Genomic DNA, 19,430 nt, shown 5'->3' with positions numbered 1-19,430 from the left:
GGCCGGCGTGCCTCGCAGTGGCGGCGGCGGCTGGCCCGCCAGCAGGACGAGCAAACGCGGCAGCGAGGCGGTGCTGACGGGAGAGGGGGGCCAGTGAGCCCGGCGGCGGCTGCAGCACCACCCGGCCGGCCCCGTCGGCAACCATGAATGGGCCGAGCCTTCCTGGCCCCGCCCCGAGCCAGTAAATCCCGCTATGCCGCGATCCTGTTACTAATTGGCCAATTTGTGAAAGCTGCGCACGGATTCTCGCTACGAACGAAAGTGCGGCTAATATTCGGGGTGCGGCTTATCTATTGACAAAGACAGCAACATTATCAAGGCACCGGGGGTGCGGCTTATAGTCCGTGCGGCTTGTATTCGTGAAACTACTGTACTTTGGAAAGAGGTTTTATTTGAAACAAAAAGTGAACTCAAGACAGAACTGAAAATTTCAAACACTAAATTTTTTAAACTGCTGGAAAGTGCTAGAAAAGTCCAGAAACTACATGTATTTGTTTTCGTTGTTGTACCATCCATCCTTTTCATTGCATCATATCTCATACTTTCATTTAAACTGATGCTCCTTTTGAGTCAGAGGTTGTCTTCATACCTTTCCACAAGAAACTGAGAGCTTGAAGCAAGTTTAAAGGGATAAATAGCAATACAAGGTTGAATAAAAAGATTATATTAAATTATACAAATTCTATTATGCATGTAAATTTATATGCAGTTGATAAACAGTGTAAAGCTCAACTCTGCCAGAATTTAAAGAGTAACAATACTTGATCAGATGATAAGACTCCTAGATTCAAAATAGGAAACAAAAATACCACAGGAACAAACCAGGAAGAGGTGACCTGACATAGGATTTACTATCAACATCAAATGAACCAATTTTTTTTTCGTGTAATACTGCACAGATTTCAGTATCATGCCAGATTCTCCAGTGTTGCAGTACAGAAATACCTACCCAAGACTTAGGAACAGTGAATAGGTTATAGTCGTATAATGTCATGTTCCACAGTTCCCTCTTATTTTTTCTTGCAATTCTTTAGCTGAATTATCTTCGTTTTTTCTTTTCATCTCCGTTTTTCTGTCCAGTAAAGTGCAGAATGTGTTATAAAGTAAATGAACAAATAGTAACCAAGTATTAGAAACTCACTGTAGACTAAAAATTGTTACAGAAATGATTGATTTCAATACGGAGTGATAGAATCACAAACACTTTTATTACTAGACAAACCACTTTTTTTTCTCTTTTCATTGCCATCCATTTTTTATAATTGCTTGTTAAAAATATAGGATATGACATAATTTTAGAAGTTTTTCTAGTCTTGGAGGACTTTTCCTTTCTTATGCAATGATAGCTTAAAATATTTTAAACTAAAAATTACAGGTAGGTTCATCTTCATGGAAGAATTCCTTGTTCAGGAAAGGTACACCAAGTGCACTCTACTGAGTTTTATTGCAGTGATAATTAGCTTGTTATGAACCAAGTTTCCACCCTTTGAATATATTAAAATGCTCAAAGGATCAAATATTCCAAAGATGCTGATAGATGTATGCCTTTGCATAGACTCTTATGGAAAAGAACCTGAATTACTTTTGGGTGTTTTCAAGTGCAGCTGCAAAGTGCTGGCATAATTACAGGCATAGAAACTCACACTGTGGAAACAGAGACAAATCAAAGTAAGTTACCTCTAATAATTCAATGAATACAGAAGTATTGGCTAATAATATGCAGTTGTCAAGATCTTTTCCCCCACTATTCTCTTCTTTGCTACTTTGAATACCATAGGGCAATGCCTAAAGATAGCTTCTCCCCTCCAGACAATGTGGCTAGGATAGGTTAAGCACCACACAATATCTATATGGTTCTTTCAATTATCAAACATATTGCACCAATGTATTTCTTTGAATTTGTTTTTTGAATGATTTCATAAGACACTAAGATTTTGACATCAAAACGTACCTCATAGATACAATTTATAAGCCTGTTAAATGACTAATCTCCTACAAATAACCTGTCTACCTAATGTTCCACCTGTTTTGTTGTTTTCTGATAAATAGCAATTCATCTGATGATTTTCTTTCTCTTCCTGTTCATAAACTTCTACTCTAAGCAGAACTTAAAACTGAAACAGCAAACAAAAAGCCCATCCTATCTTCTACCAGTTCTTAAACACAAAAGCTTGGTTTCTTTCAGAAACTCACTCAGGTTACCAAGATAAGTACAAGATGATCACAGGAACAAATCCTCTGTTTTGGGTACATACATATGCATAGGTTGTGTAGAATGCAGAACAGATTTTTGTTAAAATCTTTTCACTTCTAGGGACACAGATTCATAGAAATCAGCATGCCTTGAAGAACTGTAGCAGAAAGTAAAAAATTATTCAATCAGATCAGAAAACTCATGAAATATGAAATACAGAGAAATGCAGAGGCTTGGAAGAGGGTATGTGAGCTTACTCTCTGCCAAGAGAAATCCCATTTTTTACTTTATACATTAATTTCCCAGATGGTGAAACTATGGAAAGATTGATGCTTCAGCCTTAATAATGACTGTATAACAATGGCATCTCCTTCAGAGAGCAAGTTGCTTAGAACAAGTAGCTTCTGTAAAACTGATACAGTGTGTCTACATTTTTTTCCTTTAATAAATGCCTAGCTTTTCTCAAAACTTTGCACCAATGCCTATGGGAAGTATTACAGTACACTGCAGTGGTTTTTATAATTTCTGTCTGCCTTTCATCAGAGTGTCTGTGACTAATTTCATGTTGATTAAATTAGGCAAGTACCAGAAACATTGTCATTGTCTTGAATCAAACCTAGTTGATTCAACTTACTCAGATATTGTTATAAACCATGGCCCTAGAAATACTGCAAGGACTTTTCTTGGGCAGTTGAAACAGCATTTTCACAGATCAGCAGTTGTGTTATAATCAATGGAAGAGTTTTAAATTTCTCCTTCTCCCTACCCTAACAATCAGAATGATTGTTAATATACACTAATGACAGCTTTATGGTGTTATCAAGCAACACATTATTTTCTTGTGATTGATGATGGTTTTATATTGCTCAGGAATTTGGGCACCATTTTTCTTCTTGAAATTTGCTCATCTCTTGTTGATAACTCTTTTTTCTTGGAGTAAACGCAACAGTTCTCTGACAGTGAATCCATAGTGCTGAAAAACATGCCTCAGATCTTGGAGGTAATCTACACCTAAATGTCTCAGCTCCTGTCAGTAACTTTCTTTTGAATTAGCTTAAATAGGATTTATACATACAAAGCCTTCTCAACACATTTGTGGCTGAAGTATCTGTTGAAAGCAAGATAAGGGTCTGTAGTTCAAACTGCTGCCACAGTATCCATTTAGAGCAAGAGCAACAATATGCCAATTAAAGAAATGTCATGGCTGATTGTGCTTGATATCTGTAGTGACAAGGCAGTAAAATCAATCTGGAAGGATGCTCTTCCAGAGGATGAGAAACAAGGATAGCAGTGTATGCTTTACTGTATTGACAAGAGGCTGTCCCTTACAGAAAAGCTGCTATGACAGCACTTTTTTCTGCCTGAACTCCTGTATGCTTTGCTGCCTTTGGTCCTCCAAAGGAAAGCACCCGCTGCACCACTTTTATGCAGGGTATAAAGTACCAGGATATTAAATAGTATTTTCACCCTCTCTTTTTCCTGGCCTTCCTTTTGGCCCTTGCCTCAGCACTGACCAGTAATTTCCAACTGGGACACCTCTATCTTATATGTCTCTGGGTACAAGTCATCATCTAATACTTGGATGTGGTAATTCCACCTGGAAAATCACTATTTGAATTTGCATATATAGGCAATGCATTTCCTTCTGCAGTTTCATCTTTTAATATTATCACGGCACTTATGCAATTTTCATGCTTAAAGCTTTTCCCAACACTGGTAATTTTCATCATCTAAATGAATAGACAGTCACTAGGCAAGAGGGCAAGAGAAAAGGAAATTACATGAACATTTTATTTCAACTTCTAGCCAATGACAGGTAGAAGACATTATTTTAAAAGGTGTACATCAATGAATAATATTAAATAATAGGGGGCAAAAAAGTTTTTTCTAGACTTCATTAATCAAGAAACTCAGCCTCTGGTAAGTTGATTCATTTAAGGATCTGACATTATAAATGCTTTCATATGTCTTTTTCAATTTTCAGAAGCTTCCACATTGCTGCACTTGCTTCCTTCTTGCTTTCAACATTTTCTTGGTGCTGGTGCTGTTAGCTCCTTTTCTGTTAGAAATCTTTTGTGTTAACTTGCATATGCTTACGTGTAGTGAGAGTTTCCATTAGCCTTATGCAAATCATGTAATGTACTGAATATGGCTAATATCTAAAGTGAAACCTATGCCTCCTGTTGCGTTTGCTTATATTCTGCCCAGATGGGATGCAGCTTGTTTTTAAGATCACATATCGTGTATCTTGAGTTTTCAAAGCTAGACAGATATTTTTACATGCCCTGCACTTTCTTGTGATTTTTTGATCCTCTGATCCTCTCCTCCTCCCATCTTTGTGCAAATCTGTGTTGGAAATAAAGTATAATACGGGTGAATTAGAACATAATAATTCCATGTGCTTAGATAAAGTGTTATGTAAACAACTTCTCCTCTGCCTCTCAGGCAGATATTTTATATCTTGCAATGACTAAAATTCTCAGAATAAGTTTTGACATCACATGTCATTCATTTTCATCAAGTTTTCCCTGCTGTAGACTGCTGTCTCCGAACAACTGTTCTCCAGTCTCAAGCATGGGGTTTGCTTGAGCTTCCGCTGGGTAGTAGTGACATCCTACCTCTGCTGACTTACTCCTGCAAAGAACCACTTCTTCAGGAAGACAAGCACAGAGTAGAATCACTTTAGATTGCCTGAAAGAAGCAAGATCTAGAATAAACACATTTTTGTACGTGATCTACATTCTTACCAAAACCATCTGTCTAAAATTCATTATTGGAGAGAAACGTCCTAACACTATATAGAAGGCTGTGTGTCTAGTTGGTATTGCACATTACAGTTTATACATTCACTTAGATTATGTACGAAAATATGGAGGCAAATTTATACGTAAAAGGTAATAAATTAAAACCGAAAATGTCTAATTGGCTGGTAATGGCTGGGTCAAATTTGTGATCACACCAGGGTTTTCCAGTTGAATATTGCTTAATTTCTTGTGATTTATTGCATAAGGAGTGAATGAAAGATTAAACAGGGTACTTAGGACGAGCCAAACTATATTCTCTTGTGTCACATTCTTCCGGTGTGACTTCAGGCAACCTACTCAAACCCTCCATGCCTCTGTATGGTCTCTAAAATATGCATAAGCAGTCTGTACATAAGATGTAGTTCCTTCATGTTGGTAAAGCACTTTGAGATTCCTGGAGGGAAAGCTCTCTGTAAATCCAAATAGAAGGGCAGAACTGCAGTTGTGCAGTTTTGAACCCCTCTGCAAGGTTTTCTGGTTTAAAAGTGTCTTTATTGCTCATGCTGTGGAGCAATATAGAGAACACTGTCCAACTACACAAGTGACTTTAAGTTCAGAATATCTAACATGTATCTTCCTTTCCTTGCAATTAAAGAATACCTTCCACATACATGTGACTCATTCGAGTAAATGAAACATGTTCTGTTCTAATTTCTATTCTAATTCTGTTCTAAGTTCTGTTCTAATTTCACACATTCAATTTCTTCCAGATTACTACGGACCTGAGGCAGCGTTGCACAGACAGCCATACTGGAACCTCAGCCTCTGCACCTATGGCTGCAGGCATCATTGCCCTGGCACTGGAAGCAAAGTAAGATCTGAAATACATTCTGAAACAAAAATTAAGCATACAAGAAGATATTTCTCATTCATCTAGCACCTTTATGCAGACATCACACAGTGCTTTGGAACCTTTCTTATTATAATACATAGTACCTTCTAAGGGCAGGAAAGCCATTTTCTTTGAAGGAAGTAAGGAATTTGCACACAATAGTAGTTTCAAATTGCATTAATTTATAACATTAAAAATATGTTTCCATCTTTCATGTTTGCTCTTTTTGAAGACACCTTGACCCAATATTTGGCACAGAATACTTTTGGCTGTTGAGTTACAAGCATAAGAATAAGAGTTTGTATTTGAAGACGTGACATAATCTTAAGTAGTGCAGCACTTGTGTCATTATAAGTGTGTTTTCTTAATGCAGTTATCAGAAACAAAGGTATTTTTAAAAGTTAATATAATGTTATTGTGGGGGCTTTTAAACTTTTGAATCTCCTCTTAATGTCAGTTTTAAAATCTTGAAATTCATTCCAAACAATCTGCAAACACAGATAAGATTATATATGTGTACATTTCAGCTTGTTTGGTTAATGAAATGAAATTTGTAATTGATTGTTTTTGTTGAAAGTTTCAGAAAAGTTATATCTTACAAGACCTACAACAAAGCTATTTCTGATTGTGACATCTTAAAACACACTGAGAAACTTATCCTTTTTTTCTCTGTGACCTTCAGTGACTCTACCAGTGGGAAATTAGTGCATATGGACTGGCATTTTTTTTCAAAACTGATAGTTGCTATAACAGACATAAAGACAAGACTGTGTTAAAGCTTTTATATATGGTGATGGAGACAAAATATGCTAGTGACTAAATATCCTAGCAAATTACTCTTTTTTGATTGTAGTACTCCGTTGCATGGTACTAGAAAGAGTTTCAGAGTGAAAATGTGTTGATTTTGCCTCCTTTTAGATTCTGTTCCATTTCATTAAATGGAAGGTTCTGTTTCTAGATCTTAGCCTGTGCATTTGAGTAGATCAAAATTAATTACAGTAATTTCACAACTATAAGGCGCACCGGACTATAAGGCGCACCCCCCCGGATTCGGCAAAATTTGCAACTTTGTAGATCAGATAAGGCGCACCGGTCTATAAGGCGCACTTTTTTTTTGCAGTGAGGCCCCGCCCCCAGCTCACCCTGTGGGGTTGCTGGCTGAGGCCCCGCCTCAACCTGGCAGCCATTGGCCCCCGGGCCCGCCTCCACCCGGTAGGGGCGGTGCTGCGAGCCACCGAGCCACCCTGGACCCGGCAGCCATGGGCCCCCGGGACTGCTTCCACCTGGGAAGGGGGGTGCCGTGGCCCCCCTAGCACGCATTCACACGGCAGCCATGGCTCCCCAGGACTGCCTGGACCCAGGAGCCAGGGTACCGCAGCCCCCCTAGCCCGCATTCACGCGGCAGCCATGGGCCCCTGGGACTGTCTGGACCCAGGAGCGGGGTTGCTGCCGGCCCCCTAGCCTGCCTTCATCCGGCAGCCATGGCTCCCTGGGACTGCCTGGACCCAGGAGCGGGGTTGCTGCCGGCCCCCTAGCCTGCCTTCATCCGGCAGCCATGGCTCCCCGGGACTGCCTGGAGCCAGGAGCGGGGTTGTGTGGCCCTCCTAGCCCACATTCACGTGGCAGCCATGGCTCCCCGGGACTGCCTGGACCCAGGAGCAGGGGTGCCGTGGCCCTCCTAGCCCACATTCACGCGGCAGCCATGGCTCCCCGGGACTGCCTGGACCCAGGAGCAGGGGTGCCGCAGCCCCCCTAGCCCGCATTCACGTGGCAGCCATGGCTCCCCAGGACTGCCTGGACCCAGGAGCAGGGGTGCCGCGGCCCCCCTAGCCCGCATTCATCCGGCAGCCATGGCTCCCCGGGACTGCCTGGACCCAGGAGCGGGGTTGCTGCCAGCCCCCCTAGCCCGCATTCACGTGGCAGCCATGGCTCCCCGGGACTGCCTGGACCCAGGAGCGGGGGTGCCGCGGACCCCCTAGCCCGCATTCACGTGGCAGCCATGGCTCCCCGGGACTGCCTGGACCCAGGAGCAGGGGTGCCGCGGGGCCCCTAGCCCACCTTCATCTGGCAGCCGTGGGCTCCCTGGACTGCCTGGACCCGGGAAGGCGGGTGCCACGGCCCCCCTTGCCCACATTCACCCGGCAGCCATGGGCTCCTGGGACTGCTTCCACCCGGGAAGGGGGGTGCCGCGGCCCCCCTAGCCCACATTCACCCGGCAGCCATGGGCTCCCGGGACTGCCTGGACCCGGGAAGGTGGGTGCTGCGGCCCCCCTTGCCCACATTCACCTGGCAGCTGTGGGCTCCCGGGACTGCCTGGACCCGGGAAGGTGGGTGCCGCGGCCTCCCTAGCCCACATTCACGCGGCAGCCATGAGGCCCCAGGACTGCCTGGACCGGAGAGGGGCGGTGCCTCGGGCCCCCTGGCCCGCCTCCACCCGGCAGGGGCAGTGTCGCGGGCCTCCGGGCCCGCCCCCAGCCGGCTGCTGTGGCACTTCCGGCTCCCCCCACGGCTCTCAGCTCACACTTCCGGTTTGGCAAATTTCACCGCTTTGTACATCAGATAAGGCGCACGGACTATAAGGCGCACTTCCGGGTTCGAGGGAAAATTTTAGTCAATAGGGTGCGCCTTATAGTCGTGAAATTACTGTATATTAATAATGGCATAAAATGTGGGGATTTTTATTGGTGTTCCATTCATTAACTTTTCTCTCTTATGTGTACTTAATATCTGCCACTGCTGCAGACAGCAGCCAATAATAAAACAGAAAAAAAAAATAGAAGAGAGAATCTAGGGAGGAAAATAGTTCTTATGTTGTGTCTTCCCATTCACGTTTTCTTTACCAGTTTGGAGTAATCTTTGGTGTTGTGACATTATAGATTACGAAGTAAAGCCTTTAGTATTATAGGGAGATCATATTGTGATCTATTAAATTTTAATGTCTGGCATTTGCTTGTATGGCATCTGTTTGGTTTATTTTATGCTGTGTCTGGATCTCTTATTTATGTGATTATGTATTTTTCACCTGTGATGCCTGCCAATTTAAGTGACCCCAAGTAAATGTTAGGAATTAAAGTAAGCAAAAAGAAGTTTTGAAGCCATTTAAGTATTTTCAGCAATGCTTTTAAAATGGGATATAAAGGACATATAATATTGTGGCTTAGTGTAACTGTTAACTGGAACTATTTTGATTCAAACAGAGTTTGCATTTTCATAAATTCATCTTTAAATTTCCTATTAGTACCTCTGCTAATGGCAGCGCTTATGTGAGATTTTTTTAAAAAGACAAGTTGGAAAAGGGTTTTCCAAGGTTAGTTACATTCTTTGTACATTAAGCTGCTTAAAAATTAGTGCACTTAGTCCTGAACACTTCTTGACTATGTTTGGATTAATGTATAGTTTCATTCCACTTTGTGCTGGAAGACACAACAATTCATACCATGGAAGGGTTTTAAGTCTGTGGAAGTCAGTTTTCCCCAGTAGCCAAGTCCTGTTCCTGAGAGTCTAATATGGCCTGGGTGTAAGTTAGAACAGCCAACAGGTTGTTTCAACTCACACACAAAGGTATTCAAAAACAAAACATAACAAAACCAAAAACCAAACCAAAACAAAAAAGACAGATTTACACTGCAACCTTGCAGTTTCTTTGACAAGCCCCATATGGTAGGAATGGCAAATAGCTGGTGGAGGATCTCTTACCTGCCTGCTGATTTGAACCCTTCACTTATCCTTTTCTTCCAACAGGGATCTGCTTCTGAAATCCTGGTAACAAATTGTTTGAGGATTTTGTTATGCACAGTGTGAACACGTATATTATTTTTGATCTAGGATTTGAGTATCAAAGTGGCATGTTTTGCCTCAGGAATCAAAGAATTGTAACTGAGTTTCAGAGTGCTTGTTAGGAATCTGTGAAGGTGCAATGCAGGGTTGTAAATATGCAACAACTATCAGACAAATATATCTCTTAATTTTCATGTTCTGCAGTTTTCATATGGTATTTAGGTAGTATATTGCTTTCCAATTGTACCTAGTTGATGTTTCCCATTACATCTAGTACCTTGATCAGGTCTTATGAATAAATGCTTGCTTGTGTGTTGCACTTAGTCATTACTTAATGTCAAATTTTTCTAATTGCAAAGAGAAAATAAGTATAATCAATTTAGTGCACAGAGACAGCAATTTTCTTTCTAAAACCATCTTCATTGAATAGTACCACCTACTGTTGCTAGCAGAAATACCTTTTCTCATTGATAAAATGGTTGGATTTGAGCAAATCAGAGTCAGGAGAGACAATAACCCCATGTTTGTTTCAGAGACCATTATACCATGTTCCTTTGAAGCCAAATTTAAATGAAAACCCTTATGTTGCTTACAGAAGAATACATTGTACATCCCCAACTGAAGTGTGTGTTCCTGTCTGTAAGCCAGTGTATATTTTCCAGTATGTGGTGTATAAACTAATATAAATTTCTTGTTACCAAAAGTTAAGATGGCTTTATGACCTTAAGAAGTCATAAATATAGTCAGAAGTTAAAAGTGATGTGACAGCTGAGGTGAATTGAGGAAGCACTGCCAAGTGACCTCTGTAGTTAGACTTCGAGTGCAAGAGGAGAGGTTATTATTTAAGTGCATCAGCTTTGGCTAGGTCTTTGGTCCACTGATTGACTGCCTGTTATAGAAGGCAATGCTAGAGTGTGTCAGTTAAAAACCTCCTGAATTTTTGCATTTTTTGAGTAGTTTGCTGTTAATATTGAAGTATTTGAAAAATACATCTATATAATGCGTATATATAAGCATTTATAAATGCTTACCATAGAACCTATCTTTCTCTTGAGGTTTAACCACCTATTCCACTTACAGAATTTAAATTATTATATTGACATTGATTTGGGTGTACAGTAATTTCACGAATACGAGCCGCACCGTTTTCACCAAAATTTTGTTCCCACACCGGAAATGCGGCTAATACTCAGGAGTGGCTAATATGTGAATAATTTTCTGACATTTTCAACCCCGGGAGTGCAAACCGAGTCAGTGCAAACTGCAAAGTCGAGTACCTGCCAGTAAAACCCAGCATTTACACGGCTGTTACAAATTGGTTACTCTGTTGCGTGGCGGGTGGAGCTGCTCCGTGCAGGCAGCACTGGGGGTGGGGAAGGCGGGGCAGCTCTCTCCTCCTGGCCCCGCGGCTCGGGTGGAGGCAGGGGTCTCTCTCCTGCTGGCCCTGCGGCTCGGGGGGAGGCAGGGGGCTCTGTGCTGCTGGCCCTGTGGCTCGGGGGGAGGCAGGGGGCTCTGTCCTGCTGGCCCTGTGGCTCGGGGGGAGGCAGGGGGCTCTGTGCTGCTGACCCCACAGCCCAGGGGGAGGCAGGGGGCCCCGTGCTGTTAGCCCCGCAGCCCGGGGGCAGGCAGGGGGCTCCATGCTGCTGGCCCCGCGGCTCGGGGGGCTCCCGTCCCCACGTGCCGCCGCTGCAGAAGCGGGGTGGCTCCATCCCCTCCTCCCACCACCGGCACGGGTACCGGTGGGCTCTGTGCCCCCATGCCACCGGGGCGCAGCACCTGGCCAGGGTGACCGAGCCCAGCGGCAACCGGCCCCAAGCGACCCCACTGAGTGGCAGCGCATAGCTGGGCCGCCCAGCTGGGCCACCCAGCCGTGTCGGCAGCCCCGAGCCTGCACGGCCGAGCCGAGACAGTAAACCCCACCCTGCCGCGATTCTGTTACTATTTGGCAACTTTGTTGCATGCGGGTCCTCCCTGAGAATGACAGAGCGGCTTATACTCGGTGCGGCTTGTATTCGTGAAATTACTGTACTTTGGTTCCTGTCCCTGTTTTCAGTTACATATAAATTTGCCAAAGAATAACTATTTTCCATTTAACTTGCATTAAAAAGGTTTTAAGAAAATTCCATCCAGACTTTTCTTTAACTCAAACAAGGTTAAAAACAAATAACATTTGATTGTGATGATTTTTAACTTCTTCAATTGAGTTTTTCTGTGTCTATGCTTTGGAGCAACAGCTAGAAATAAAACTAGTAGATAGCTGTTGTTCTGGTGCCAGGACAATGCCTTTAACTTGTATAAACTTTTCAGAAATCTCAGTTGGCATTCTCTCAATTGAGACTTCTAAGAGTTAGCAGCTCTATATCCCCTGTAGTTTCTTGGCTGTTCAAGTGTTTTCCCGCATAAGCTTTTAGAGGCTAATCTCTGAAGTTACTCGTGAGGTGCTTCTGGCTGTTCACTTTGAGAGCAAGGATCCCAGCTGCTTTTTCCTGTCAGTTCCTTGTGGGAGTAAAATGAGGAAGGTGGAACAGGAGCAGTTTCAATGAATTGCAGTGTCCCTGTATTCAGTCTTTTGCAATTTGGAAGACAGGTCAAATCCATAGCCTGGGCACCATGCTAACCATATCTACCTTTATTGACCTAAGACAGTGTAAGCCTTCTCCATCTTCACAGTCAAGCTGGTTCTAAGAGTAGCAACTAACTTAAGGTTTTGTTGCTGTTCCTTCCATGCTGTTACTAAGCAGACTGTGAGCATTGTCTTTTGGACTGTCTCATTTTATTGTTCCTTTGGAGATGACACAAGAAAGGATGTAATTCAGATGACTTTCTCTCAGGGGTTTTCTCCTCCCAATTTCATCATTATGAGCCTGCAGTTAGGCCATTGTTTGTTTGATTTTTGGCACTTACAATTTTTTATCTCTGTGTGCACTGCAGATTTGACACAGAGACATCAGAACACTGTTGCTCGTGGATGTATAACTGCCTATCCCACTGTTCATCTAAAGGAATACATCATGTCCTATCACAACTTGTCTGGATTGTATTCTAAAAAGCAATATAAAGATAACACAAAAGATGATTTTTTTTTTCTTTCTTTTACAATAAGAGTGGTAAAACATTGAAACAGGTTACCACAGAGGTGGTAGATGCCCCATGCCTGGAAACATTCAAGGTCAGTTCAGACAGGCTTCTGAGCAACCTGGTCTAGTTGACCATGTCCCTGCTGATTGCTGGGTACTTGGGCTAAATGACTTTTAAAGGACCCTTCCAGCCCAAACCATTGTGTGATTCTGTGGCTGTAGATTCTCTGGCAAAGCCCTCCAATACAGCCTCATGTGGAGATCAGGATGCATTGCAGAAACTATGGAGGTGCAGCATGAATGTAAACTGAATGTTGTAAAGTAGAGCTAGAAATTGATTTAAATGATGTTGTACAGGCAAATGCTATGTTGCTTAAAAAACTATAGCATGTTATGTGACATGTAGAAGTATATCCTATCTTACAAATCCTTAATGGGCCTTGCAATTCATGCCTTTTTTTTTCTTTATTTTTAGTAATTCTTACCAGCCCATAAACAATTACAGTAATTTCACAATTATAAGCCACACCTCATTATAAGCCGCACTTTCATGCAACAACGTAACCAATTTGTAACAATCATACGATCACGGGTTTTACTGGCAGGTGCTCAATTCATGACCGCTGCTATCCCTGCGGTGCTGGCAGGAGCCAAGTCCGCCTTTCCCCGGGCCGGGGTGGCAGCAGGACGGAGCCCAGCCAAGCCTTATCCCGGGCTGGGGTGCCGGTGGGATGGAGTCAAGCCCGGCTTTCCCCTGGGACAGGGTGCTGGCGGGACAGAGCCAAGCCTACCTTTCCCCCGGGCTAGGGCCAAGCCTGTCTTCCCCCGTGCCAGGATGCCAGCAGGACGGAGCCAAGCCCACCTTTCCCCCAGGCCGAGGCCAAGCCCACCTTTCCCCTGTGCCGCGCTGCTGGCAGGAGCCTGCCTCCCCCTGCCACACAACAGAGTAACCAATTTGTAACAATCGCGCGATCATGTGTTTTTCTGGCAGGTGCTCAATTCGCAAGCTCAGCTCAGCTCGCGGTTCACACTTCCGTGCTGGGAAATTTCTGAACTTTGTTCATATATTAGCCGCTCCGGAGTACAAGCTGCCCTTCCACGTTCATACCAAAATTGTAGCCAAAATGGTGCGGCTTATAATCATGAAATTACTGTACTGTCATTCTAGTGCAGCAGCCTAGTGTGAGAAACTGCACCATAAGAAACAAATGTACGTATAGGCATAGCAATGTTTTTTAAAAATGCTCAGGGAGAGAAGACATCTGCTCTCATTAAATACAGCAGAATATTTATTTATGTTAAGAATCTGGTTTAAGAACCCAGGTTTCCTTGGTTTTCAATGACTGCGTAGTCAGTCCTGGGCAGTGTAGGCAGCCAATTCTGGGTCTTATAAACTTCACTCTTCTCTGTCTTCAGCTGAGGAGAACTGTGGCAGTGTATGTAATAGGGACAGATAATGATGCTCTGGGAATGGTAGTGCCTGGTGTTCTTCATCACAATACTTTTTCCTCTTCATTGTTTAGTGGTTTATCACTCCTACTACACTGCTTTTTTAAAAAGAGTACTATTCATCTTCTTGCAGGTAATAGAAAAACTGAAAAATTGGAAGGAGAAAGAAATATAGCTGAATGATGGCACTTTTAGATCGTCCTCTAAGAAAATTAATTCTCCCTATTGTAGATATAGAAGAAACAGGAAAACTGCAATCCCTGAAGATTTGCCCTAATCCTAGAGGATAAATATGTATTAATGTCACAGTGAGGATAGAAATGGCATCTTCTTTCGCCTTCCAGGATTACCCATCATTAGGGGTCCCTTAAAAGGGAATACACATCTGTGCAATCAGGTCCTTGCTTTGCAGCTCACCAACCATCCAATTGCTTGGATTTCTTGCAAAACAGTCACAGACTCTCAGTGAATTCCAGGACTGGTGTACTAGACAAATTAATAACAACAGAGGCACCTGGAATAGCTTCAATAGGAACTGAAAGTCTAGAGGAATTTTCAGTTTGAGCTAGCAGTTAGTGAGATTTAGTAGAGCTTTTCAGCAAGCCAAAAGTTTGATTTCTTCTCCTTTGCACTCATTAAGATACAGTAGTTGGTGGTGATAAAAATTGCCCCTGTGTGAAATGTACTCATACATCTTTCCTTAAGTTTAATATAGCAGAATATTATCATATATTGTTTCAATCTGCTTATAGCAAACCTCCCAGTTGTATAAATAATTTCATATAGGTTTTCTGTAAAACTGGAACATGAATTGAATGAGTGGAGTGAAGGAAAGTAGAGAAGATAAATGATAGTTATTTTGCTTTGGATACTTTTCAACTTATATGACGTTGTAAAATGTCTGATCTGTGGCTTTGTCTTTCCCCTGTTTCATAGTCCATTTCTGACCTGGAGAGACGTACAGCACATTATTGTCAGGACTTCACGTGCAGGACATCTGAATGCTAATGACTGGAAAACCAATGCAGCTGGTTATAAGGGTGAGAGCTTTCTTTCTTCTTTGCTATCACAAGCAAGTTATTATTTAATATTTTTGTTTGACACTACTCTGTGCATGGTTTTGAGACCTTTCAGCCTCAATCTGAAGGGGCCTATCCTCTCTTATACAAGGAAAACCTTTTAGAATGACTAATGCACAAAAACGTTGACTACAAAATGCATTGGCCTGGTCTTCTTAGTCCCCTTCAGTCCTGTAGCATGCACTGCTGCCAGAAAACTAAGTAAATTAGTGGTATTTAATTTTTCTTTTTATACCTAGTATTCTGATCAAGTAGCATGGAGTTGAAGATATAACAATTCTGGATTCCAACCATGTTCTCACTCAGAGTTATTGGCAGTTTCAATTTAAAATGATGAAACAGTATTTTCAAATTTCATTTTTATAGGATAAACCCTACATTATTTATATGTTAGAATTCTGTCAGATTTTGGATAAAATTGAATTTTGAGCTGTTATGACTTTTCGTGGGACATGTAATCATGTAGTGTAGTTTCCAAACTTTTGTACAGCCAAGTAAATTTGATAGAAGCTATATCTTAAAAACATGTTTGCACTTTTAGGGTATATATTTTCAGGGTGGGTTAAAATGGAACCTTGAATCTGTACATTTTATTTCAGCACAGTTTGTCTTCTGATTCCCATTCACTTAATTCTTATACTTTCAATTTGTATTGCATCATAAATGAAACCCTGGAATGGCTTATTTCTGTTTCTCTTTTCATAAGAGTTCCACCAAATACTGAAATACCTCTTATAGGATGAGATTTGATCTATTTGAGCCAGGATCTTCTGAGAAAAAAATGGAATATACAAGCATTATCAAGTTTTTGCCCTGATACCACTTTAAAACTGAAGCCTATATTTAATCTATTTTGGATCAAGGCATTGCTGCTGTAGAGAATCTTTAATGTATAATTCTGACCTATGATATTTTTGCTTCAATGGCATAGAAATCAAACAAATAAAACCCTTTATTTTTGGATCCAAAGCAGTCTCTAACTACAGAAAATATGTTTAGAAATGGGTATTTGATCAGAACCTCCTAATAATGTGAAGGTTCTAATGTTCAAGGGCCTGGTTGTATCCCATCCATGCCCACACACAAAACACATAAATAGATACTTCCTTAATTGCAATAACATTACAGTGTTTGTTATTGTGAAACATCACCCAGGATTTAAAAGTTTTATCAGGGGATTGTGACTCTATCATCACTTCATTGAAGATACATGAAGGTCGAAGAACACTTTTCAAGTAACATAAAGCAGAGCTATTTTTTTCATATCTTACTTCCAAACTTCTATGCTTTTTATGTTTTTCCACTTGTTGCCCAAGAGAGGCAAACACCCTGTGAGTCATTTCACAGCAGCTGTCACTCATTATCAAAAGACAGGTCACACAGCAGCAGCAGCATTGGCAGCAGGACTTGCACTGGTGAATCACTGCTTGTTCTGAATCTTTGGAACTATTTTTCTATGCATTGTTACATATATATAGTAAGGAAAAGGGTGAAAAAAGGTTTGTCTCCACTCACTTCACTCATAGAAAGTCACAAGCATGGATAAGCTCAACTTGGTAACATGGATTCAGGAAAAACAACTTGAACTGACTGAACTCTGCTGTAGACGTTATGGTGAAATTGAAATAAAGGAAGACAAGCTAAATACCTTGACCTCTGCACAGCTCAGGAATCAACCTTAACCCAAAAAAAAGCATTCGTTTTAACTAAATTATTTTGGCAACTTAGGCTGAGCACATGGTTCCAATAAAAATACATCTCTCTTTAATTCCTGTTAGTTTTGGAAGGTGGAGAAGCAAAAGATTTAGTTTAAATTACAACATCCGAACCTGAATTCAAAAGGGGATTTGCACACCACTGCTGGCAAGGCTGAAAGAGGTTTTCTATTGCACGTGGCAATATTTGGTATAATATTACACTACTATCCTTCACTATTGCCAAGAGTAACAATTAAAATGGGGCTTTTCATAGATTAACTACTCTGATCAGACTGGGTTCCTCAAGGAATTGTATCATGATTTTGTTCAAATCAAGAAAAGATCCATGTTTCTTCTACAGTGTGCTCTTAAGAGGGGGTGGAAGCCTTTTTTTTTATTATCTAAAGCAGTCACAAGAAACAATTTACCTTTCTTCAGTGCATACTAGTGGAGAAAGAGGAAAACAAGACTAAGGAGAAAGACAGGTTGGCCGCTTTAGAAATAAGAACTGAATGGGTGAAAAACAGCAAAAACCTGAAAAAACCTTTTACTCAACAAAGGGTCAGCAAGAGCTGGTAGTTGAAAGTGGGTCAGCATGCCATTTAGCAGGCTGTTTTGCTGATCTGCATGGCAACCCTTTCCCTTGCTATAGTCCCTGGCAGTGTTTTGCCAGTGCAGAACACACAGAAAGAGCTCAGAGATGTCATTACTGGTTTCAAGATCTCCTTTTTTAACTGTCTTACATTTATACAAAGAAGGATTAATTCATGAAAAACACTTAAGCTAGCTAGTGATTTGCTAAAGCGGTGCTTGTTATTTGTTTAATTTTCTGGCAAGTAAACAGTGCTCATTAAATTCATGTCAATAGAATTAATTCAGGAATGAGCAAGAATTTTTACTTGGTGGGGGGGGTTTTAAATTGTTTTCTTGTCAGACAGCATGCATCTTTTCTCAGGAACTTTTTATTTTGTAGTCTAAAAAGAAAGATTTGAATACTCAGGATGTTTTCTGGTTAGTCAGATGTACATACAATTTGTCAATTGAGGAGTTTTCAATAATTGAAGTAGTTAATTAGCTGATCTTATGGAAAAACACTTGAGAGCATCTGTTTTTGTGAAGATATCAAAACTGTTGATCTGTTTTTGGCAGATTGTATGCAAATCCTTGTTCTGTCAGCTGTTTAGTCAACAACAGAGCATGCAAGTGCATTCATAAAATGGATACTCCATTAATGCTGACTCATCTCTGACTTGAAAGACAGAGAATGAAACACTGCAGTTTTAAGAACAGTGATCAAATAATATAAACAGTTCTTTGTCTATAAGTGAAGCTCCACATACTGTCAAATACTGTCTCTGGGAAAACAGACCATTCATAGGGAGGAACACTACTAAGTTGCAGGGAAATTGTTAGAGAAGATACTTCACTCTTCCTGGCTCTAAAGCACAGACAATAACACTAGAATACACTAAAATAAAATACTACTGAAAGATAAGATAAAATTAAATCAAAATTCTACACTGTTTTTTCAGTTTCAGGCCATTCTTAGGCCCAGAGGAGATAATCTTCCTAGAAAAACCAAATTCCTCAATTGCCAAGGAGTAATAACAGAGTTATGTCACATCACTTTAGGTTAGCCAAAGTATCTGCTGCCTTCATTGAAAAGTGACCACTGGAAAGGATTAGTGACTTAATATTTTAGAGCCTTTTAATGTAATTCTAAATTACATTAAACTAATTATATTAGTTGTGGGCAGAACATTATCAGTCTGGGAGTGAGAAAGGGATAAGTCTATCTAGGCTTCCACTTAGGAGACCTAGACTGGACTGATTTATCTTGTGGTAACCAGTAGCCAGGCAGGAATTCAGAAATGAGCAAGAATATCTTTACAACCCATGAATTTCAGGGAAGACAAATAAACTATGAATAAACACTACACCTCATGTTTTCAATAACTTCAAAATGTAAATAAATTTTAAATTACATTTTTAAAACATTGTCAGAAGCTGCCATAAGACTTTTGGAAAACAGCAAGCACTCATAAATGGTTATGTCAAGTAATCAAAGATGTTCATCTACAAGAAGATGTATCTTACCGATACTTCCTGGTATTTTCACATGGTACTGGCAGCCAACGTAAACTCCTATCCACCCCTAATGCCCATACACACAGTGGATGGAGCAAGTGAAATTGAAGCTTTGAGTTTAGCTGGTATTTTTTATGCCAGTTTTGTTTAGTTGTCAATAGGCACCAAACACATGAAGTTGCATTGGTCTGTGTAGGAGTGAGGAACACCGTATCTAGCTTGCTTTTTGTGGTTTTTTGTGCTTGAAATATAAAAGGATGACCAACCTGGCTGAACAGGTAGCTCTGGCTGTAACTCAGGAGAATAAAGAGAGTTTATCATCTTAGGGAGACTGCTGGCAGGATGCTCAAGAGAAGTAAAAGGATGTTATGAGGTTATGCAGTGAGAAAACTGGAAGGGCTAAAGCCCAACTAGAACACATTTTGGCTCCTGC

At 41.3% G+C, this 19,430-nt stretch overlaps 1 protein-coding gene across 4 annotated transcripts in view; it reads left to right on the top strand.

Moving 5' to 3' along the window:
• The window catches only part of PCSK5 (proprotein convertase subtilisin/kexin type 5), a 264,705-nt gene that overhangs the window by 143,430 nt on the left and 101,845 nt on the right, over positions 1–19,430 (top strand). For all 4 annotated transcript variants that reach the window (XR_004420644.2, XM_033084735.2, XM_033084736.2 and 1 more), the window contains exons 9-10: positions 5,709–5,809; positions 15,070–15,173. Coding sequence is in view for 3 of the 4 variants with exons in the window: in XM_033084735.2 (XP_032940626.1) it covers positions 5,709–5,809; positions 15,070–15,173 (205 nt within the window). In the remaining variant the exon portion in view is untranslated. The remainder of the gene's footprint in view (positions 1–5,708; positions 5,810–15,069; positions 15,174–19,430) is intronic.

The sequence above is a fragment of the Catharus ustulatus genome, chromosome Z (assembly GCF_009819885.2).
Source record: "Catharus ustulatus isolate bCatUst1 chromosome Z, bCatUst1.pri.v2, whole genome shotgun sequence".
NCBI classification, from domain to species: domain Eukaryota; kingdom Metazoa; phylum Chordata; class Aves; order Passeriformes; family Turdidae; genus Catharus; species Catharus ustulatus.
This window is presented reverse-complemented; position numbering and strand designations above follow the sequence as displayed.